The sequence below is a fragment of the Silurus meridionalis genome, chromosome 29 (genome assembly GCF_014805685.1).
Source record: "Silurus meridionalis isolate SWU-2019-XX chromosome 29, ASM1480568v1, whole genome shotgun sequence".
NCBI lineage: Eukaryota > Metazoa > Chordata > Actinopteri > Siluriformes > Siluridae > Silurus > Silurus meridionalis.
In genome coordinates, this window is record NC_060912.1 from 8,683,467 (window position 1) to 8,708,427 (window position 24,961).

A 24,961-nucleotide genomic window follows, 5' to 3' on the forward strand; every position below is an offset into this window, starting at 1 on the left:
GGCGCTTAGGTAAATTGATGATTTGCATCTGTCTGAACCAAAGAAATAAAAGTGATCTGCACCATATTGAATTGCAGAACATCATATTTCTTTTCCATTGCATTGTGTTGTGTTGAATCGAATCGAAATCGGATCGGTAGCTGCTTCATATGTAGCTTTAATGTATCGTATCGTTGGCAATGCCTCAGTTACGGAGATGCACACCACTGTTAATCCACTTTATATTCATTTGTCAAAGGCGTCCCCACAGCCAAATACATAATACATATCTCTGATTTTTCAAATTCCATATTAAAGCGAAATTGAATTGTACAAGTGCTTCACTAAACCGCGCTCGAATTTCAGAGCCTGCCATCGGTCTTAACGGAATAATGACCCTGAGAATACAGAGAATTCCTCAGGCATCAAGGCCTGGTTAGGAGCCATTTGGCTTCAGATATGGAGATTTCGAGTACTTTAATATGTATAATGGGTAACAAAAAAAAATCATATGATTTATGTGTTTGAGCCACGATGTGGTCAGTAAGTCTCGGGCGAAATATTAGAAAAGGGAGCAGCTGTTGAGCAGATGTGTGAGATGTGTGAGCATTTCCTTCTTCAAACAATACACACAAGACAAACTCATACTGATGCCTTATTTAATACTCATAGGTTGACTTGGTTACACCTTGTGAAAGGATTGTATCTTGGGTTCACACACACACACACACACACACACACACACACTGCAAGCTGAGCCTACCAGTATTGCAGTAGTGGCTTTCTGCCAGGCAGTACAACCTGTGAATGAGAAGGCTGCCCAGAGCGATAGGAGCAAAAAAAAAAAAAGAAAGAAACAATTCAATCCAGATCCTTCGATCCATCTCAGTGGGTCTCTGTCCCTCAGAGATGAAAGAGTCTTCATCTGAAGCTTCAATTTTAACTGCATTTGTTCAACGGAACAGCAATTTCTTTTTTTTTTTCTCAGCTACAAGACTTTGGTTAGCATTGCAGTGTGGCTCTCAGAATCAATTACAGTCAAAAGAAACCTGAACATTGAGTTCACTGTGTTAGCATGGAGAGAGAAAGCAGAGAACAGCACAACTCTGGCAAACTCCAAGCTTCAATTCATTTCCCAATCGCCAATTCTACAAACAGAGATACGAGCTGTAGTACCATGCACACACTTTTGTCCATATAGTATATAATTCTCATTATTAAAGTGGCAATACTGTTTATTTTGCTTTCTGGAAATTGTATTCTGTTGTTTGCAATGTCAAAAAAAGTACACTGTATCAACAAAAGTTTGTGGACACCTGACCCTATGATTGATATTTGCTTTTTGAGCATCCCATTCCACATTTAGTCCACATTTCCTGTTATAATAACCTTCACTCTTCTAATGTTCCACTAGGATTTGGAGTAGGCATTTGAGAACATTCAGCTTATTAGTGAAGTGTAGGTGAGGTGTGGAGACCTGGGTTGCAGTCAGTATTCCAATTTATCCCAAATGTGTTCAATAGGGTTGAGGTCAGAGCGCTATAGCAGGAGATCTTTCTTTCAATCCATGTCTCCATGGAGATCGCTTTGTGCCATGCTGGAACGTGTTTTGGTCTCCTAGTTCAAGTGAAGGGAATTTTTTTGATCCATAGACAACCTAAACAATTGTGTGCCTTCAACTCTGAGGTAACAGTTTGAGGAGGAATCACACACGGAGGGAAACGTCAGGTGTCCCAATACTTTTGCTCATACAGTGTATATTTACATTAGTCATTTTTGCTACTTTCAATTTGATACCTGCTTAAAAATATTCATTTCAAATACCTCGGTCACTCGCTGCATCCGAGTCCTTAAAGTTACTCAATTTCAGAAATGTTATTAATATTTTCAAATATTGTGTGGAGTCAGACATTTCGAGTTACGAGTTACGTTTCGAACGACTGTTCGTACCATGAATTTTGTTTGTAAGTTGTTACTGTGTTCGTTATTGATTACGTATATCTCCTAATGATGTAAGAGCTATAAATATGATTAAATAAACAATAAAATATACTAAAACCAATCAAAATAATCGAAATGATCTAAACAATATTTTGTATTATGTAATAAAAAAGAACAAAAATAAACATACATTTTTTAAGTGAATTTTAATTTTCACTCCTTCGACTCTCCTCCGTTTTAAATAAATCATAGTACTTTGGATACTTAAGTAGATTTGAAGGCAAACACTTTTGTACTTTTACTCAAGTGAAAGTTTAAAGGGAGCATTTCTACTGTTACTGGAGTCACATTTCACCTACTGTATCTCTACTTTAACTCAACTCAAACACAAAAATTGATAAAAAGAAATAAAATAAAAATTTTATTACTTTAGATTTGTTTTGAGTCTACTTTGGTGCTTAGACCCCTAAAAATAATAACTTTAATAATGTTGCTTATAATTTCCACTGTAATAAAAGTAATAAAATATCCCTTGGTGCTGCCTTTAGGACCCCAGGAGGTACCAGGACCCTAATATGAGAAGCTCTACAAAATAGATACGATTTCATCCTCTTATTAAACATTAAACATTCAGCAACTGATCCAACAGACACCAAAATAATCCACACTGTTATTAAATAAAACAAGGACTCATATTTTACATTCTACATTCTTACATTCACTGCAAATAGCGAAGAAAAAAAAATGTCTAAATGAAGTGTTTAATCGCATTTAAATGCATTGATTGACTCTATAGAACATAAGTGCATAATAACATCTTGGGAAAAGTTTAAGAGAAGAATAAACTCTCGTGTCACCTCTGATCACATTATACGCTCACATACAATGGAAGCAATTGGGCAGACAAATACATTACTAGTCTTTTATTCCTCGTGTACCTGCCGAAATAAATGAGCCATTGTTTACGCACAATGTTGTTTGATTTTGTCTCGCTAAATCACAATTAGCTGTTAAGCTGAAAAAGACAGCTAGCAATCACATGCAAAAACTAAACCTCTTTTAACCCTCCTGCTAATGATCCTGCTGGTCACATTAGCATGTGGCTTGTAGATGCGTATGCACATACAGTACAGACCAAAAGTTTGGACACACCTTCTCATTCAAAGAGTTTTCTTTATTTTCATGACTATGAAAATTGTAGAGTCACACTGAAGGCATCAAGGGCTATTTGACCAAGAAGGAGAGTGATGGGGTGCTGCGCCAGATGACCTGGCCTCCACAGTCACCGAACCTGAACCCAATCGAGATGGTTTAGGGGTGAGCTGGACCGCAGAGTGAAGGCAAAAGGGCCAACAAGTGCCAAGCATCTCTCGGGGAACTCCTTCAAGACTGTTGGAAGACCATTTCAGGTGACTACCTCTTGAAGCTCATCAAGAGAATGCCAAGAGTGTGCAAAGCAGTAATCAAAGCAAAAGGTGGCTACTTTGAAGAACCTAGAATATGACATTTTTCAGTTGTTTCACACTTTTTTGTTATGTATATAATTCCATATATAATTCCACATGTGTTAATTCATAGTTTTGATGCCTTCAGTGTGAATCTACAATTTTCATAGTCATGAAAATAAAGAAAACTCTTTGAATGAGAAGGTGTGTCCAAACTTTTGGTCTGGTCTGTACTTCTGTATGGTTTTTGAGACACATTTATTTTCCATTTGTTTCTGTGCAACAAACAAGCTAAAGGGCAAAGACACACAAGAATTGGACAAAGAATGTCTTAAAGGTTCTGTGGACAGATAATTCGACATTTGTGTCTCTAACAGAAGAACAGGAGAGAAGATGTTAGCAGACTGCCTCACCCCTACAGTCAAACATGGAGGTGGAAGCGTAATGGATTGGGGTTGTTTTAGAGCAGGGAACATTGGAGACTTATTCTGAGGGAAAGGAACCAACATGGCAACCATTCAATACTTCAACACCATGCATTTCTATATGGACTAATGCGGCTAATTGAAACCAACTTCACGAAGCATCTATGATGGAATGTCCTCCCAGTCATTGCACCTAAATCCTATTGAACTGCTCTGGGATGAACTGGATCACAAGTTCAGAAAAAAATCTCCAACTGGTAAAAAGCACCTTTTGCAAGTTTTACTAGAAGCACGGCAAAGTATTTCAGAAATAAAAGAAATGACCTGTCCAGATGGTAAGAGTGAAAAAGCCTATTTTGTGTGTTGAATAGACAAAAAAAAGAGCATGCAGGTGTCTTTCAAAACCTATAAAACACTTAAAAAAACGTATCATAGGCACTATAATGCTAAATATATAAATCCCAATCAGTTTTGACCACTAAGCAAAGTGCCATTAATACAGACCTTCATTTCTAATTTACCACAACATTTTTTGTTTTATGTTCAAGCTGCTTAGACTTTTTCAGTATCTCCCTCTGTGAGCACTTTCAGTCTGATGAACTTGAACTGGAAGCAAAGTGACTGATTCTCACCTACATAATATCCTGAATTTGTCAGTAGGTTTATAGCTGTACTGCTTATACTTTACCGTTTCTATGCTTTTCTACTAGAAAACTAGAACTACATTAAAAGCAAAACTGCACCCGATATCTCATATCGTAGAGGATGTAACACTGAGCTGTTAAAATGCCTAGCAGCATCAGAAAAAATGAATGAAATCATTAGGAATATGAAAGAGAAGAGAGTCGCGGAGGGCAACAGCTGATCAAGGAGTCGGAAGAAAACCCAGATGGTTAGTTACACTCTATCATTAGTCATTTCTAAATTCTTGGTAAACTCACAGGGATGACATGATCAATCTTGTTAGGATATTTATGAGCATCTGCTGAGGGAAAATATAAATATGTTTATGAGAAAGCATCATAGCTGGCTGGAAGCTATTTCCCCTTCTTACCACAATGCTGAAAATCATCTGGATGAATAGCTTCAGTTAATGTTCACAACTAAAATTGTTTTTCAGAATCGGAAATCTTCTTGGATTTTCATGCACAATCAATCTCATGAGGTGAAAAACTAAAAACATCAAGTGAGCGGTAGTTCAGTAGACTGACACGCCCTATTAATAAGACAGAACTGAGAGAAATTTCGGTTTGAGCTAACGGAAAAGCTTCGGTAACTCGAACACACCCTCCTTACATCTGTGACGAGGAGAAAAAGCAGCTCGAAGCATCTCCAACCTTGATGCTGATGGACTACAATGAAAGAAGACTTTTGTGTACCTGAGTTTGGGCAAGCGTGTTGCTTATTTTTGACATGACACATACCATAATTGTCTACATTTTTTAGTCACTGACCATGGAAAGTACGGTTCCACATCCTTTGGGTGACCATGTTACCCTGCGGCTTCTGTCCTGACTGGTTCATGGACTCGTTCAGGGCGTGAGAGTAGAGCATCACTCCGTCGTAAAAGCCTCCGGCTATTATGTTCATCTAAAAAAATAAAAAAAAGATAGAAGAAGAACAATAATGGTCAATAACCTAAACGGACTGCCAGGGCACCAGAGTTTAGTGGTTAAATGGATGAATTGCAGGTGATGTCATTTTTTCCGGCAGACAACTTAAAAAAACAAAACAAAACAAAACAGTGGGTTTTAAATAAGATATTATATCTTCACTGAATATAAGCATGGAGTGCACATAACACCGTACACACTAAGAACAACCCACCAGTGGTAGTTCTATGGTTCCTATTCATTGTATGCAGTGATGGTAACATTTAGCTACCGTCAAACATTGTACATGTACAGTATATACACTATATTGCCAAATGTTTGAGGACACCTAGTCATAACTATGGTATGTGCTTTTTTGAGTATCACATTCCACTTTTAGTCCCCATTTCTCTTTCAATTCCCTCCACTCTTCTGGGAAGATGATCCACTAGATTTTGGATTTTGTGTTTATTCAGACACAAGGGTGTCAGGTACTGGTGTCGGTGAGGTAAAAAATGTGCAGTCCGTGTTCAAATTCATCCTAATGAACTACATATGGTTGGGAAAGTCAGGTGTCTCCATACTTTTGTCCATTTAGTGTAGGTTAAATAGCAAATAAGTGTAAGGATAAACTAGGTGTATAAACCAGCAACTGAATGTAATGTAAATGACTCGTCATTTATGAGAAACAAATAGAGTGAGCTAGCTATGATTGGAATTCAACATATTTATATATTATGCTATTTTCAGCAGATTTTTCTATCCATAGCTTTAGTTTTAAAGACGTTTAATCCACTTCATCACGTCCACAACATTCTGGTGTTTCCTCATTCTCATGGCCCATTTGAATTCAACTAGTTCATGATATCCAAGAAGAACGAGTGCAGTGAAAATGTGATTTGACGGATATACTTTGAATCAAGCATGCTGTGTATATTGTGGTGTAAGTGGTATTAATTTGCAGATGTAAACAGTTAAAAACAGAAATGAAATAGCGGATTGTGTAAACAAAATGTTTTTCAAATCACTATTTACGTCTTAGTTTCCTTCCAATGCAAAAAACAAAACCATTTATAGATATACAGCTATGTTAAACGTTTAACTAGCTGACAATGTTTAGTTTGTCCACTGAACATTCAAATGTTTTGAATAATATTTGTATTAGCTAATATTCAGCGGTAACTGTCATCAGTTTAAGTACAACCCAAATTCCAAAAAAGTTGGAACACTGTGTAAAATATCAACAAAAATTTATGACATTTCTAAACTGAGAATATATATACCATTTTAAGGAGATAATAATGTTATTGTAAATTTAATGGCTGCAAAAAGTCTCAAAAAAAGTTGGGACAGGGCCATGTTCAACACTGTGTCACATCATGTCTTCTGTCCGTTTACATCTGGGAACTGAGGAGACCAGTTGTTGAAGTTTTGCGAGAGGAATGTTGACCCATATGTGTCTGATACATGATTCCAGCTGCTCAACAGTTCTGGGTGTTCTTTGTTGTGTTTTTGGTTTCATGATGCGCCAAATATTTTTAAATGGTGAAGGCAAGCCAGTCCATCCCAGTTGAAACATTGATACGTGTCTATATTCTATTGGGAATAAAATATGGGTTTATGAAGTTTGCAAATAATTGCATTACACAGTGTGGCATATTTTTTGGAACCGAGGTTATAACCTGTCGAGAGTTCGCTATTTATACGCTTTTTCTCACCGTTCTTTAGAGTCTCATCTGTGACTATGTAATTTTATATATATATATATATATATATATATATATATATATATACATATACGTATATATACGTATATGTATATATATATATATATATATATATATATATATATATATATATATATATATATATATACGTATATACGTATATATATATATATATATATATATATATATATATATATATATATATATACGTATATATATATATATATATATATATATATATATATATATATATATATATATATATATATTTTTTTTTTTTCATCTCTTTCCCTCAGCTCACTGCCCGATTACATCAATGATTCAACGTTCCCGTTCCCTCATTCCCTCATGCCGGCACGCTTGTTTCCATTCTTAATCACTACTGATGAATGAGAAAAATATAGGAGATGACAGAACCCTGAAGGAAAACACACAGGGCTATTACTCAACTCCGAGTGGCTTCTGGATTGCCAACTTCATCGAAAACCTCCTCAAGCTGGGGAAAACAAAAATGAAACAAAAAACCACCTATTTATTATTTGCTCCAGCAGCCGAAAAACTACAAGGGAGGTCAAGATTTTATGTGCATTAATATCCAGGTGCTGAAAGTGGAACTGCCAAGCACACATCAATCTCACATATGTTATTTATTTATTTATTTATTTATTTATGTAAGGCAACAGCTGGATTGAACTGAACATCCACATGTGGTTTACAGCAGGAGGGCCCAGCTGGGGGTCTGTATATCCAAAGCTCAGTGTTTTTTTTGTTTTGTTTTTTATGTTCTAGCTCTCTCTCTCTCTCTCTCTCTCTCTCTCACACACACACACACACACACACACACACACACACACACACACACACATTTATTTATCCACACTCACTTACTTATCCATTCTGTAATTGTATATGTATGCACATTCATTTGGGGTCTATTGTGAGTTAAACACAAAAACAATCATATTTAAACATATACGGCTGTACCGTAAAATTATAAGGTTATACGATCGCTCCTATATGTTTCGGTTTCTATAGTAACAGCTCTCACACGGGGGCTTGTATAGTGGATGCTGCACATAATTTAAAGCTAATAATAAACTGCAAGGGTTCTTTTCATATAAGAGCACAGTGTGAGGTAAAAAGTTCTCTCACATTGTTTTCTCACTGTATTAAATCACAGGTTCCTCAGTGTTATACCAGGTCTGTTAGAACTCCTCTGTACCAAACTGTACACTACATAGTCAAATTTGTGGACACCTGACACCATGTTCTCCAAACTTTTTAAAACACAGAATTGTAGATCATATTTTCCCATCACTGGATCCCAAACCTGTTCCAGCTTCCCAATGCTCCTGCATTGACTGAGCTCCATGAAGACATGGTGTGTCCTGCACAGACCTATGACCTCTTCAACCCTGTTAAACACTTTCGGGATGAACTGCAACTGGAGCCTCTTCATCTCATCTAACATCAGTAACCGGTTTTACTAATGCTCTTATCCGAAATCCCTACAGCTATGTTCCAAAATCTAGCGGGGGGCTTCCCAGAAGAGTGGAGTTTCTTATAGCAGCAATGGGATTCCAACAGAAATGTGATATTCAACAGGAAGAAAATAGGTTTGATGGTTGTCGTATAGTATATGTATATATTTTAAGTTTACAATTGAATGTGTGTAGTAGATAGAAGGTTAAACTTGTGCTGTTATTATCATACTGTTTCACTCATTATGTGTGTTTGGCGTTTTTCTTTGCTGAAGATACGAACGCAAGACTAAGTTTAGCATCAGCGGTTTCTGCACAACTCGGAGTGGAAGCAGAACAGCGGCGAATTGATGCTTCCACTCCTTGACAGAACAAGCAGTGGAACGTAAAGGAGAGAGGGGGGCAAAGAAAGAGGTGCTTCCAAAAAGAGCAACTGGAGAGAGGAAGAGAGTGTGAGAGAAAGATAGAGAGAGAGAGAGAGAGAGAGAGAGAGAGAGAGAGAGAGAGAGAGAGAGAGAGAGGGGAACGAAGGGGGAGATGAAAAAGTGAAGTTGCTATGGCAACTATAGACATCTGCTGCATGGACTCATGCACATTGAACATGTGTGTGTGACAGAGAAAGAGAGAGAGAGAGAGAGAGAGAGAGAGAGAGAGAGAGAGAGAGAGAGAGAGAGAGAGAGAGAGAAAGAGAGTAAATGAAATGCAAATATATGGCAGAAAAGGAGACGTTAATGGAAAAGGTGAGTAAGAAGGGAGCAACAAGTACAAGTTTTAAGCCCAGGCTAAATCAGGATCATCATCATCATTACTTTCTATTTACAATGTTAGCATTCGATTCTATCCACAGGATTACATTAAAACCTGGATTCACTGGCAGCCAGGCAATGCTTAAGACAAAGTCAGAGTATAATCTCACACAGGATCGTTTAAGCATTTTAGAGAAGGCTGATCCCCTAGAATTTTCAGCCTGAACCAGAATAAGCCGACAGGATGGCCACAGAAACTCAATTTAATCTTAATAATGTAACATTAGTTAGTTGTGAACACCGGATGTGTTAAATTCTTGTTGTGAATCCTCCGAACTCCAAACTTGATACAGCTGTTTTGACTTGCCACTTGATATATATATATATATATATATATATATATATATATATATATATATATATACTGTATATACATACAAACATGTACACTGTATATCAAATATATATATATATATGTCTAATAATTGAATATATAGTATTTCATAAAAATCTTTTCAAGGGACATTACACTTGGATATATTTTAGAGTAGTCAATGTGCAGCTTGTATAGCAGTACAGATTTACTGTCTTCTAAAAATAACTGTAGAACCTTTTTTCTATAGTATTGTCCCTTGAGAAGATACTAAAATGGTTGCTGAAATATGACTGACTTTTGTGAGATAATGTATTTACAGATTACAGAATCTGTTCATTTAACATCTGGAATTCCGACAAAAAGTGGCTAAAAAAAAATAAAGAGGAAGAAGAAATAAGTCTGCTATTATAGTGTGATGAGTATTGCAGGGTATTTCGAGTTGATGGTTTAAGTTCCACCGGGAATCAGGAGACACTGCGTTGTGGGCTTCTTTTTTTCTACCTGCCATTACATGATTCTGACAAACCAGCTACAAAAATGGTTTTCCTGACAGCCTGAAAAAGCCAAAATCTCTCAGCCTTGGCCTTCACTCAGACTTCATGTCACCTTCGCTGGAAAAATGGACAAAGATTCTGCAGCTTTGAAATGCTTTGAAGTATTTTGAGCACCTTCTTTTGAAAAGTTTTAAAATATGTTCTTTAACATATGTTAATTTAATTTGAGGGTTAAATTAAAAAACCGTGAAGATGGATTTGGACTGAAATTAACATAAACAATTTGCTAAAGTGGCTTATGGGCTGTAACTGTCATGAACAGTTTGACAAATCAACAAATTGGTTTCCATCAACAGGGAGTTTTTCCTTGCCACAGTCGCCACTGGTTTGCTCATTAGGGACAAATTTACACTTATAAAGAACATTGTTATTTATTATTCATTAAGGAATTATCCATTGTTAAAAGTGGCATACAAATAAAAATGAATGGAATTGAATTGAAATTGTTAAAAATCTCTACTATATTGAACAACACAGAGACGAGAAAAGGTTTTCTCTTAACTCTGGTTCCTCTCAAACTTTCTTTTTCCCATAATTGTATAGGGACTAATCTGAGATACCAGAAAATATATATTCACATATACATTTATTTATTCCCGTCTGTTTTTGGACAATTTAAAGCTCTACACAAATACAAAAAGTATACACATTAAGTCAAACTTTCAGATTTTCAAAAAGCCTATGACATGTTTCCCATCTAACTTTGGATTCATATATACTTTTTAGATATAATTTCTAATTTAATATTTTTTTTAATTTAGTTAAACATTAATTGTATATCTAATTTTACCTTTCAACTTTTTCTGTTAATTGCGTTTTGCTCCAGATGTGTTATTTGTTCCTTGTTTTGACATCTAAAGCACTTCGAGCTAAAATTCATTATTATTTTTGTTATTATTAAAATTAGTCTTAATGACAGCTGATACCTGACTAGTGGAAGAGGCTTTAAAAATATCTATGCAAATGTTTTACAATTGTTTATTAAAATGTAACTCAAAGTATTTGTCACAAGATACTGAAAAATGTAATATATATTGTAAAATTCATATAAAAATCCTGTAAAAAGTTTGGATTCACTGAGACTTTTAAGGGACGCATGCATGTTCCTTTTGTTCAAATGCACCAAACGAGATCATTTAACTGTAAAAAGAGTTTCCTTCGACCAAACAAATACATCCATTTACAGATGTTACACTTTATTTTGAAATGATTATTACTATTATCTCCTTTTTTTAACTCAATATCTATCACCCTGGTATGTATGATTACTAGTATCGGCTCTCCACACATCGTACGTGGTTTCTATGAAATGAATTATAAATAAAGTTTACATTTTAAGCAGGGCTCATGTACGCTGCGTTCATTAGCTTTTTTATTCACAACAGAAGAAGAAAATGTGCCTTCATTCCTTTTTTTTAAAATTTTAAATAGAAAGCAGAAAAGGGAAAAATCTGCTTTTTATTGTTTGTAAACACAAAAAAAAAGAGAAAATGACTTTCCAAAGTAACATCCAAACCTGGAAGTAAAAGTAAATTTTCACTGGCGGTCTTTTCTAAGGAAGAAATGTCCATTTAAATATTATGATACAAATTAGGGTAACTTACTGTATTCAGAGATAGCAGACAGTATAGTAGAACATGAGTTATATATACGGTGGGGTGGGGTGGGGAAGGGCAGGGAAGGGCAGGATGGGGCAGGGTTGTTTCGGCTTGTTCTGAAATGTGCACAGAATACCAATAGAATAAGAGGAAATGTGTCTGACTCCATTTACTGTTATTCTCTCCTTGCTTTTGAAAAGCACATAGTGATCCATATGAACCTCTTGGAGCGAAGCCAGAAGGTTGGAAGAAGCCACTAATAGATAATGTGCCGATGGTCAGTTATTTTACATCCAAGTTGTTCAAGAGTACCAAAAAACCAAGTAATTGGTTAATAAACCAAGTGTATTTAAAATATTTTCAAAATCGGAAACTGAGGAATGCAACAAACATGGACCAAAAGGTTGGTGGTTACTGAAAAAAACTGATTTATTCTCATAGTTCAGTTTCTACAACCAGATTTATTAAGAAACGTCTAACGATCACAGTCTTTGGTCATTATTTATGGACTGATTAGCATAAAAATAATGTGAGGTAAAGATGTGTGATGAAATAACAATCAACACTGTGCTATTTTTATTGCTAACTAGCTACGTACTAGCTAGTCTGACTGACTGAGAGTAAAGACTGCACATGGACACTAAACAAATTCGATATACATACATAGGCAAGGCTATGGTTTATTACATCACACCCTTTGAATGGATCCAACTTAAAATCGAAGCTGAAGCATTTCAAGTGAAAACACCGAAGCTAATGCTATCAAGTAGATTCAGCAATTTGGGACGCCTATGACATGTTTCCCATCTAACTTTGGATTCATATATACTTTTAGATATAATTTCTAATTTAATATTTTTTTAATTTAGTTAAACATTAATTGTATATCTAATTTTACCTTTCAACTTTTTCTGTTAATTGCGTTTTGCTCCAGATGTGTTATTTGTTCCTTGTTTTGACATCTAAAGCACTTGAGCTAAAATTCATTATTATTTTGTTATTATTAAAATTAGTCTTAATGACAGCTGATACCTGACTAGTGGAAGAGGCTTTAAAAATATCTATGCAAATGTTTTACAATTGTTTATTAAAATGTAACTCAAAGTATTTGTCACAAGATACTGAAAAATGTAATATATATTGTAAAATTCATATAAAAATCCTGTAAAAAGTTTGGATTCACTGAGACTTTTAAGGACGCATGCATGTTCCTTTTGTTCAAATGCACCAAACGAGATCATTTAACTGTAAAAAGAGTTTCCTTCGACCAAACAAATACATCCATTTACAGATGTTACACTTTATTTTGAAATGATTATTACTATTATCTCCTTTTTTTAACTCAATATCTATCACCCTGGTATGTATGATTACTAGTATCGGCTCTCCACACATCGTACGTGGTTTCTATGAAATGAATTATAAATAAAGTTTACATTTTAAGCAGGGCTCATGTACGCTGCGTTCATTAGCTTTTTTATTCACAACAGAAGAAGAAAATGTGCCTTCATTCCTTTTTTTTAAAATTTTAAATAGAAAGCAGAAAAGGGAAAAATCTGCTTTTTATTGTTTGTAAACACAAAAAAAAAGAGAAAATGACTTTCCAAAGTAACATCCAAACCTGGAAGTAAAAGTAAATTTTCACTGGCGGTCTTTTCTAAGGAAGAAATGTCCATTTAAATATTATGATACAAATTAGGGTAACTTACTGTATTCAGAGATAGCAGACAGTATAGTAGAACATGAGTTATATATACGGTGGGGTGGGGTGGGGAAGGGCAGGGAAGGGCAGGATGGGGCAGGGTTGTTTCGGCTTGTTCTGAAATGTGCACAGAATACCAATAGAATAAGAGGAAATGTGTCTGACTCCATTTACTGTTATTCTCTCCTTGCTTTTGAAAAGCACATAGTGATCCATATGAACCTCTTGGAGCGAAGCCAGAAGGTTGGAAGAAGCCACTAATAGATAATGTGCCGATGGTCAGTTATTTTACATCCAAGTTGTTCAAGAGTACCAAAAAACCAAGTAATTGGTTAATAAACCAAGTGTATTTAAAATATTTTCAAAATCGGAAACTGAGGAATGCAACAAACATGGACCAAAAGGTTGGTGGTTACTGAAAAAAACTGATTTATTCTCATAGTTCAGTTTCTACAACCAGATTTATTAAGAAACGTCTAACGATCACAGTCTTTGGTCATTATTTATGGACTGATTAGCATAAAAATAATGTGAGGTAAAGATGTGTGATGAAATAACAATCAACACTGTGCTATTTTTATTGCTAACTAGCTACGTACTAGCTAGTCTGACTGACTGAGAGTAAAGACTGCACATGGACACTAAACAAATTCGATATACATACATAGGCAAGGCTATGGTTTATTACATCACACCCTTTGAATGGATCCAACTTAAAATCGAAGCTGAAGCATTTCAAGTGAAAACACCGAAGCTAATGCTATCAAGTAGATTCAGCAATTTGGGACGCGGATGACATTTTAGTAAGAGACCTAATGAGACATGCCTGAGCATATGGAACAGAACCCGAGTAATAAGTGTCAGAGAAAATCCGGCTCGTGTCACGATCCCTACACACATGACACAAATCTGGACCTGCTTCATCTCATTGTCATGTCACATTTTCACCCTTGTGTCTCAACATCAGGAAAGCGCTTATTCCCCCGTCTGTATCGCACCTGTGTCATCTCTGATTACTTCATTCTTTACTCCTGATTGCCATTCCAATTTGTGTCCGTGACTTTAATTGACCTTGATTTGTTCAAATCCCTGCGACTTTAATTAAGTATCCCGCATCGGAGGCCTCACGCCTGCTTACCAACACTTCCTGTCACTTCATTACCTGCATTTCTTTCCTCAGCTGTCTTACTTTCCTGCCCTTACTCCCTTGTTTCCTGTAACGGCTGCCACAGCTCCAGACTCCCACGCTCATTCGGTCGGAGCCACTCTCGACTAATTCGACATCCGCCATTCGATTCTGTCTTATTAATAATAAACAAATGCTGCCTCTGCAAATCCTTATAGACAAAAAGCAGGCCTGTCGAATATGAATTAAGAGCCACTGGCTATGGAAAACCACATTTCACACAGGCATAAGATTAGACGCTAACCCTCAGAACACTGTATAATTGCATGTTGTAATTTATATACCCCTCATTTTTTTTAAATAATTGTAAAGCGCGTCAGCGACGTTATAACAGACAGATTTGAAGCCGCAACTCTGCGTTTTGAGAAATGTTCTAATGAAACGAATCCAAAATGTGAATAAAAGTCAGGCGATTAGCAGACAACAAGACCGAAACAGTAGCAAATGCCGATAATGAAAACCAGATCATAAACAAACTATCAAACATAGAAAAACAAGAATTGGTAATGACTGCGATCAGGGCAAACAGGGCGTATTCTCATTTGAAGAATGATGGTGGTGTTTCTCATTAGAAGCTAGGTGACCGGGAATGTGAAAAGTATGACGTGTATACTTTTAATTAATAAAAGATATGGCAAATAACAAATTGCTGTAGTATAAAAGGCTTGGGAAAATATTGTAATCAACCCTGGTTTTTGAATCTATTAAAACAGTAATTTCTGTTATAATAATAAAAAAAAAAATTTATTACATATTTAATTTGATATACACTCTGAATTAATACATTTGGTGAATACGTACTTGATAATTAAATTCATAAGTGAATGAGGGAGAAGTCATTTGAGGGCCTGCTCACAAAGCACTTCATTAGGATTTCCATTAGTGCTTCTGACCAGGGTAAAATCTTATCTTTATAACGATATTTTCATGATTTAAAAACAGACAGTTTTGGTTAAAAAAAAAACCAAAACATATTTGACTTTTCAGGACCATAGCCACAGTATGTGGTTCTTCCCCAAACTGTTAACACAAAGTTGGAGCCAAATAACTGTATAGGATTTATTTTGATGTAGTAGCATTAGATTTTCTAGAAGACCCAAACCTGTGCACAAATCCAGCTCCAGGAAGATATGCTTAACATAGCATGGAGTGGAAGATCTCCTGCTATAGAGTTTAGAACCCTATTGAACACCTCTGGGATGACGGTGATTGCTGACTGCACTCCAGGCCTCCTCACCTCACCTACATCACTAACTGATTTTACTAACACCCTTGTGGCTGGATGAGCACAATTCTCCACACAAATCTAGTGGAACATCTTCCCAGAAGATTGGAGGTTATTATAACAGCAACATGAGGGATTAATGTAGAATTGAATGTTCAAAAAAGCACATACAAATTCATACAGTCTCTCAATAAATGGGTGTATAAAGGAATGTACTTTTCCTCATAAATCATACAATATTGCAATTCGATACTGAATACACACATGCAAACGTTTTGTAGACATAAAATATCCTTAAAGCTCATATGAATGTAGACATTGTGATGCACACATTTGTAGTGTAATTGTAGTGTAATCAGTGCAACGCGAAATAAAATAAAAAATGTACGCCAAACTATAAAAAGCGCATGCCATATTTACAAAGATTGTCACACAGTATCACAAAATCCACTGCAAACGCTACACAGGAAATTGATTCAATGACATTTATTCCCTCTGATGTTCTGTTTCAGCGTATGCTGAGGGAACACACAGCGCTGGAGCCCGAATAAAGTAACGCCAGAATGTTTCTCAACGTTGGCCTCCTGAATGGTTTCAGATCTCTGGGAAAAACAAAGAGCCATTGTGTTCCCTGTGGAGGTGTCGAATGGAGCCAATGGGCAAAAACCCTTCAGGTCTGGCCTGATGTTTGAGTGCTTGGAAGACACACCAAGAACGGGAGAGATGTAACATTAGTTTGTAACCGAAATAAAAATGATTTAATACAATCTCCTAGTCTGTTTATGCCTCCAGTTTCCAACAGACATTTCCATTGATAACATTGATGCCCATGAAAAGACTTTTTTTAAGCTAGATAAAAAAAAAAAAAAAAAAACTATATCCCACTTTTAGCTCGCATATGCGAATTGAGGCACTCTCGCTAGTTCATTAAATAAAGAAGTAAACATTTAGTGGTTTTTTTTTTTTTAAAAAGCCTTGGCAGCTTTTAAGGCTATACTCATGGTGAACGCAAGGATTAGTTATACAAATATTAAACTAAATAAGATGCTTAAGATTAATTTTTTCCAAAAACCTTATAAAAAACTTGATGAAAAACCTTTTCTAAAGTATTACCAGTAATAAACGAGTTTCTCAAAGTGGTCGAAGTATTACAGTCCAGCAAAATATGTTTAATGGACTTTGCACAGGACAAACAGTTTGAGGAATTTTCTCCTGATTATTAAAAAATGCGTGTTAGATGCCACCCTTATAAATCCTCTGAAGCGTTTATTCCTTTTGTACCACGACAATTTGACTGCTACAAAGTGCTGACACTGGAGACTCCTTCCAATTCGTTCCAATTTGTTTATCTGAAGCTTTTGCTACACAAGTCCCTGTCTACACTGTTGCTATGGAAACAATAATATATTACATCAAGTGAGTCAGGATAAGCCTGTAATTTTTGTCACAGTTACTAAACTGGTATAGAAAACGAATCAATTCGGCGTATACAGTAATAACAATTATTTAGACTTAACCAGTGGGAGGTGGGAACCTTAGTGCTTAAGGCTCTGGGCTACTGACAGGAAGTCAGGGGTTCAAGCCCCAGTATCGCCAAACTGCCACACTTGGTGCCCTTGAGCTCCAGGGGTGCTGTAATGTGGCTGACCCTGTGCACTGACCCCAGCCTGCTGACATCGCTGGGATGTGTGAAGACAGAACTTCACTGTAATATAAAGTATATGTGACAAGTATAAAGCACTTTTTTCTTTTCTTTCTTTTCTTTTCTTTCATTTCTCTTTCTTTTCTGTTTATTTCCAAATGATTTTAATTATGTCGCATAGTCTCATTACTGAAATGAGCTTCCAGTCCGGTCTGGGAATGGTTGCCAGATCCTGGCAAAATACCTTCCTGCTTGTATAAAATTGTAGACTTGCAGATGTTAAAAGAAGGTTCCAAACTATGTCACAGTTCAAGTCCGCTTTATTCTCATAATCCCTCTCGTTTTGCTGAGTGATACATAATAATGGATTATACAAGCTGACCCATGAGAAATCCAATTGTGCTCAGGCTGAAATGATTCATTGTGTATTAGAATAAAAAAAAATATGAGCAGGACAGGATTCAATATAAATCTAATACATGAGGCAGGAAGGTCAGTCGGGTTTTTTTGTCAATTAATTTACTATATAACCATTAAAGAGTCTCCTCTTTAAAAAACAAGCATCCGTCGTTACATAATCATTTTAAAACATAAGCACTATAAAAGTCTTTACAATTTTACATGATGCACCATGCTTTTGAAAAACCTTGCTCAAACCCCCAGACACCACCCCCCACTATCCGTCAGTAAATATAGTTCCTTCCAACATCTCTGTAAAAAGGAACAAACCTGACACAAATGTACAGCACAATGGCTCAGTCAGGATGAACCTTTAAGTTCCCGGAAACCATTTGAATAAAATATAGAGATTTTATTATACTCCTAATACTTTAGAAACCAATCACAATTTTCTAGTTGTCAGACAACATTAACCATGATTAACAAACGTCAAAAATAAATAAATGAATAAATATAGTACAGATATTTGGCTACATTTCCTCTCATCTCTAAATCTTTCTCCTGTTTTCACTTCTAATTCTTATTCACTTTCATCCTTAACAATTCCATGCTTACCAGCGAGTCATCCATGCTGAAGTTGAACATTTTCTTGGCATCTGTCTTCAATCGGGACACGAAGGTTTTGTATTCTGCATTCTGCGGCTCTCTGTAGGTCAAAATCTTTACACTCTGAGAAAAAATGAACAAAGAAAACCAAATTAAAATGTACTGTATGTGTAAGATTTTGATAATATATATACATATTATATACTGTATATATAGTAAAGTCAAGTCAATATTTCTATAGCGCTTTTCACAACAGACATTGTCTCAAACCAGCTTTACAAAAATCAACAGTGAAGGTGAATGGTGTGCATATATATATATATATATATATATATATATATATATATATATATATATATATATATATGCACATACAGTACAGACCACCTTCTCATTCAAAGAGTTTTCTTTATTTTCATGACTATGAAAATTGTAGCGTCACACTGAAGGCATCAAGGGCTATTTGACCAAGAAGGAGAGTGATGGGGTGCTGCGCCAGATGACCTGGCCTCCACAGTCACCGGACCTGAACCCAATCGAGATGGTTTAGGGGTGAGCTGGACCAGAGTGAAGGCAAAAGGGCCAACAAGTGTCAAGCATCTCTCGGGAACTCCTTCAAGACTGTTGGAAGACCATTTCAGGTGACTACCTCTTGAAGCTCATCAAGAGAATGCCAAGAGTGTGCAAAGCAGTAATCAAAGCAAAAGGTGGCTACTTTGAAGAACCTAGAATATGACATTTTTCATACTTTTTTGTTATGTATATAATTCCATATATAATTCCACATGTGTTAATTCATAGTTTTGATGCCTTCAGTGTGAATCTACAATTTTCATAGTCATGAAAATAAAGAAAACTCTTTGAATGAAAAGGTGTGTCCAAACCTGTACTGTATATATATATATATATATATATATATATATATATATATATATATATATATATATATATATGCCAAAGTCTGGTGGAACATCTTTGTAATCTTTGTAGAGGAGTGGAGGTTATTATAACAGCAAATGGAGACTAAATGTGAAATGGGATATTGTAAAAAAAAAAAAAAAGATCACACGAATTTTATGAATATTATATATCTCAAAACAGAAGATGAATATGAACAAAATAAGTTCAGAACTGACCTACCTATGGTCCCCTCACTAGATGTAGTGAAAAAAATGTATAAAATATTTGCTTTATGTATTTCTGAGCATCTTATCACACTGTTGTCTGGGTGTCCGACCATCACCTTCACTATTAATCAAAGAAACTGTTCAGGAAGTCTGTTCAGGAGGGTTGTGTTTGTCATTCACCAGTGCTGAGCCCAATCAGTTCCAACAAGTAGGTCTCTACCAGCACAGAGCATGTCAAGCAGCCTCCCACAACACCAACTCTGACAGGCGAAGAAATAAATAAACTACTGTCCATAAATAATAATAAACATTATTTAAAAAATCAAGCTGGTTTGTTCTTAACCATTTCTCTTAACCGTTTTTCTTCCAGATGTACACACACACACACTCCATTTTCTTTTTAAACTCAGCACTGTTCATCAGTGAGGAGCATCTTGCTGTCCTCAGTGGAAGTCTACCAGCTGGAAATGACAGAACAAAGCGCTGTTACCATCCTCCTGGCTCTCATCACACACACACACACACACACCCATAAAGACCTCGTCTGCTGTACACCACTTACAGCTTTATTTATGCGCACAGTATTTAAAGGAGAATCTAAGAAACTGAAGCATGGCCTTGCAAAAGATAAGATAAAAAAAGACAAGTGCCAAAAGCGCTTTAAGGAATTCATAAAAAGTATCATTACATAAACAGGAATGATGATGGAGATGAATTCTGACTGACCACAGACATCTTTCAATCTCACACTGCTATAAATAAAGTAGTATTATAGTACTGGATAGTGATAAAACAGAGAAAGAAACGAATATGAACACATTACTCCGGTCAAAAAGATTTGCAAAACAACCAAAAAATGGGGAAAAACATGTGCCAAGCCCCAAAAATACTAAATACAAAGTTTTTAATAATCTGAACAGCAAACCGTTGGTCAGGAAACAAGTCGGAATAAAACAAACGGTTCCTGAGACTCTTTTGTGTCACCATTTAATTAGTGAACAATTTTGGTAGAAAAAGTTATAAATAAGGAAATTCACTTACAGCATTTCACAAAATTGAGTACACCCCTCACATTTCAGCAAACATTTTAGTATAACTTTATCCATCTCTCCATAAGGCGTAAACATGTTTAGAGCTGGAAAAGCTACCCTGTTCTCACTTACTTTATTCATCTGTTCAATTCTTGCTCATTTCCTGACCACCTATTTTGGGATTGGGCAATTTGGAATGCCCTGACGTGTACAGACGTGAATAAAAAGCTTACTAAAACAAACATCTACAGAGTCTGATCAGAGACTAGCTAATGGTCTACAGAATCCACAAGAGCCTAGAGGTCATAGGACAAAGATAAACAACGATTAATGTGTTCTGGCGGTTGGTTAAGGCTATTAGTTGGTTTACATTTTGTTGTGAAACAGACTACACTATTTAAGCCAAAAGGAATATTTAAGAAAGAAGGATTCGCCAATTGACCAATCTTCAACAAACACCAAAGTCTTGACTTCTAGTTTAGGCTACATACAGAACAGATACAGGAATTTACAGACACAGATAAGTGGCATTGTGTTCCACCTCAAGTGGAAAGTTATAAGCTCTGACTCATGAACGACACCAGGGGCCAAACTTCTGCCCAAAGTGAATAACTCTTAAATCCTCAGCTTGGTGTATAGATTAAATCCAGACTCCCCTGTTAGTGTACCTGGATAACTGTTTGCCAAACTGGCAAAGGTCACCAAATGCAAATCCTTGTGCTTGGTATGCCTTTATTAACAATTTAAATCAGAAGACTAAGCCTCCCAGCGGTGTTCAAGTAGTGTTTTAGACGCGTCTACGCTGCTCAGAGTGCCATACAGCTCCCTGGGGTGAAACTTGCGATCATTTGAATTAGCTTGGAGCTTGTTAATTGCTAAACAAAGACCGGCGTTCGTTTTAATCATCGGGAAATCATTAGGAATTATAATGAATAAATGATAAAGGCCAAATATTTTACATTTTTATTATACGCATCGACGTTCTGCGGCCCATGACTACTGCAGTGTCAAAGATAGATTTGACATAGGAATAACACACGACATTGTGTGTGTGTGGTTATAAGGAAATATTTAATAATGAAGCCGTCCGATTGGTTTCTGCATTTCAAACTATAACAAAGCGATGCATTGTTCATTCGGATAATGACTAAGACTCTCAATCTTTGATGAACCAGATGTCTTTGGATCCCACCAAACGAAGAACGAGTGAAACCGCTATTAAAAACACCAGACATTAAAAGCTGACTCACTTTAAAGGCTTCCTTGACAATGCGATCGTCTGCGTCTCCTTGAGCCCATGGCTTAGCCGGACTTCTCCGCACGCTCTCTCCAAACAGATCGATGAAGAAAAAGACGTATTCCTCCTGGGGAAGCCGCTGCTTCCTGAACTGCACCATCAGCTTCCTGAACGTCTGCAGCTTACAGCAAACGTACACAACTGGGAGCAGAGACAAACATTTGTCTTAATACAGGGCATGAAAAAAAGATGACATGATTTAATAAATAAAGATAAGCAAGTATTGCTTTCAAATAATTTGACTCATTTCATTCAATTCTTATTAGGTTTGTGAATCGTTTTGCTCCTTTCTATATATTGATGCATTTCGAAAAACAAACAGAACAGTTTATCAAGCTTAAAATGAGTACAATCTTTAAAAAAAAAACAGACACCAGACTTTTCAAGCCATATCAGAATCAGAAATAGCTTCTAGTGCAGGAGAAAGTTAATGTAAAACAGACAATTAAATAATGCACTATATACAGAAGTAGAAATATTGTTTAAATGAATGGACAGATATTATTTACCTTTTTCAAGTTCCCAATTGACTATTGGATTATATATGTAAATTGTCAGTTATGATGGAAAATGTGTAGTTATGAATATTTTAATTGTTCATGCTGACATATGAAAAGTCAAGTGTCCATGTTTAATAATCCTTCATAATAACACATACTAGATAAATTCAACTTAATTTAAGATATTCTGACTTGCTGAGAAGAAATATCTGGATAAACAAAAAAAACAACAAAAAAACAATAAAATATATATATTGTTTATTGTTTAGAAATTGTATGTTATGATTTGTTGGTAACATTACCAGTTTTTTTGTGTTATTAACAAAAGATAGTAAATTGACAGAAAAACTGTTTGTAGCTGCTGTAACATAAGTGGTAATGAGAAAGAAATAATTTTGCATAACATTTATTATAATGTAATTGGGATAACAAAAAGTTGCTTGTTAGCAAAAAACATTTTACTTTACTGTAAAATATCATAATGTATAATTTTTTACATTTATCTTAAGGGGAAAACTTTTAGTTTAGGAAACGTAGCTCTGTTTATCCAGAACTGTACTCCCCAGACTGCCACACATGTCCCAGATTTAACCTGAGTCATGGTGGAAATAGAAGTCTAGTGATTATACCCGTCTGCACAGTTAAAAGCTCCAAGATGGTGGGGAGGATTAATAGATGGCATTTCTGACCTTTTCTCTTCTGTTCTTTCACTCTCTTTTTGCACTTTCTAATTACAAGCAAACCAGAGATGGACAAACTCTTTTTATTATTTCAAGCATCTTTTCTACTTAAAATTTCTGAGCCACAACTATATACTCTGTATAGAAAAAAAATGTGGACACCTGACCATAAGATTGGAATGATTTCTAAACATCCCATTCCACATTTAGTGCCCATTTGCTGTTATAAGAACCTCCACTCTTCTGGGAAGATGTTCCACTCAATTTTAGAGTTTGTTTGTGGAGATCTCATTCAGCCACAAACTCAGTTACTGATGTATGTGAGGTGAGGATTACTGGGTTGCAGTCAGCATTTAAATTCGGTCCAAGGTGTTCAATAGGGTTGAGGTCAGAGCTCTATAGCAGGAGATCTTCCACTCTAACACATTTAAAAGGATGTATTTATCGAGCTGGCTTTGTGCACAGGTGCACTGTCATGCTTGAACAGGTTTGGTTCTCCTAGTTGAATGAATCGCATTTTTAAAGACATCCTATATAATTGTGTCTTTGATTTTGTGGTAACAGTTTGGAAAAGAACCACATGTGGCTGGAGACATGAGGTGTCCCAATACCTTTGTCTATATACAGCTAAAAAAACAATGTGATTTCTGTGGTAGGTCCTAAAACAAAAAAGTTTTCTATTACTATATCATATATAACCAGCAATACTTCAATCTTCCAATTAAACACCACATCTAGCCACCAGTGTTTCCAGGTATTAGATAACAAATCTGACTACCATATAAGAGATAAAATGATGCCCTCTCATCCCCCTTCTTGCTAATTTCCCTGTCACACATCCTGTCACCTGCTTTTATCTCCTCTGTTCAAGTGTGGCTCTGAAAGCACCCATTACTGCGCAGTTATTTCGTAAATAATTGATCAGTGAGAAGTTCCATCTGGCAAACACACTGCTTAGGCTGCACCTGCTTCCGTACATTTTTTTTTTTCTTATTCAAGCGCAAGCATATAAAAACAGATTTCTTCCACGCAGCAGCTGATTTACTGCACTGCCCGCATGCTTTACTTACACAACTTAAATGCACAGCTTTTTTTCCTGCTTAGAAACTGCGTAACTGAGCAATAAAAATGCCTCTAAAAGCTATTATGAATGTGTTCTCCTCTATCTTTGGGACGCATTCTTCGTTTGAGTACGAGTAGAATTTCGACAGCCGGGTTGGAAATGTTTAAATTTCTTTCCCTCCATGGTAAAAGATGAAAAACTAGGTTTTATTTATGTGCAAACTCTTATTTATTCCACAGGGAAAGAGGACGTGGTTACTGAGAACAACGAAGCGTAAGCAAAATAAAAAATACGAAAAAATCGACAAATTATTCGTTTTATACTGCTTATTTAACTATTAACTAGGAATACAGCCATACAGATCGTGGTGCTCATTTTCTCGTATTTGTAAAAAAGACATTATTCTCGATGATCAGCTGCGATTGTTCACTGATTAATTAAAAAAATCAAATGAAAATACATAATATAAAGTATTTAGGTTTTATATGTGCTTTGTATTGCACTATGCAAACTAAGCAACATAAACTGAGGTTAATAAAATATTCTGTGACCTAAGTTTAGCTCAAGTAGGTTATTCGTATGAGTATCAGTACTGACAAGTAACAAAAGTATGTAGTCATGTTTAAACATTCAAACAAA

At 35.8% G+C, this 24,961-nt stretch overlaps 1 protein-coding gene across 1 annotated transcript in view; it reads right to left on the bottom strand.

The window, feature by feature from the left end:
- Positions 1-24,961, bottom strand: part of npr1a (natriuretic peptide receptor 1a) — an 83,235-nt gene that overhangs the window by 37,227 nt on the left and 21,047 nt on the right. The window contains 3 exon segments of the mRNA XM_046844278.1: positions 5,245-5,380; positions 18,634-18,747; positions 22,033-22,220. Of these exon segments, the coding sequence (XP_046700234.1) occupies positions 5,245-5,380; positions 18,634-18,747; positions 22,033-22,220 (438 nt within the window).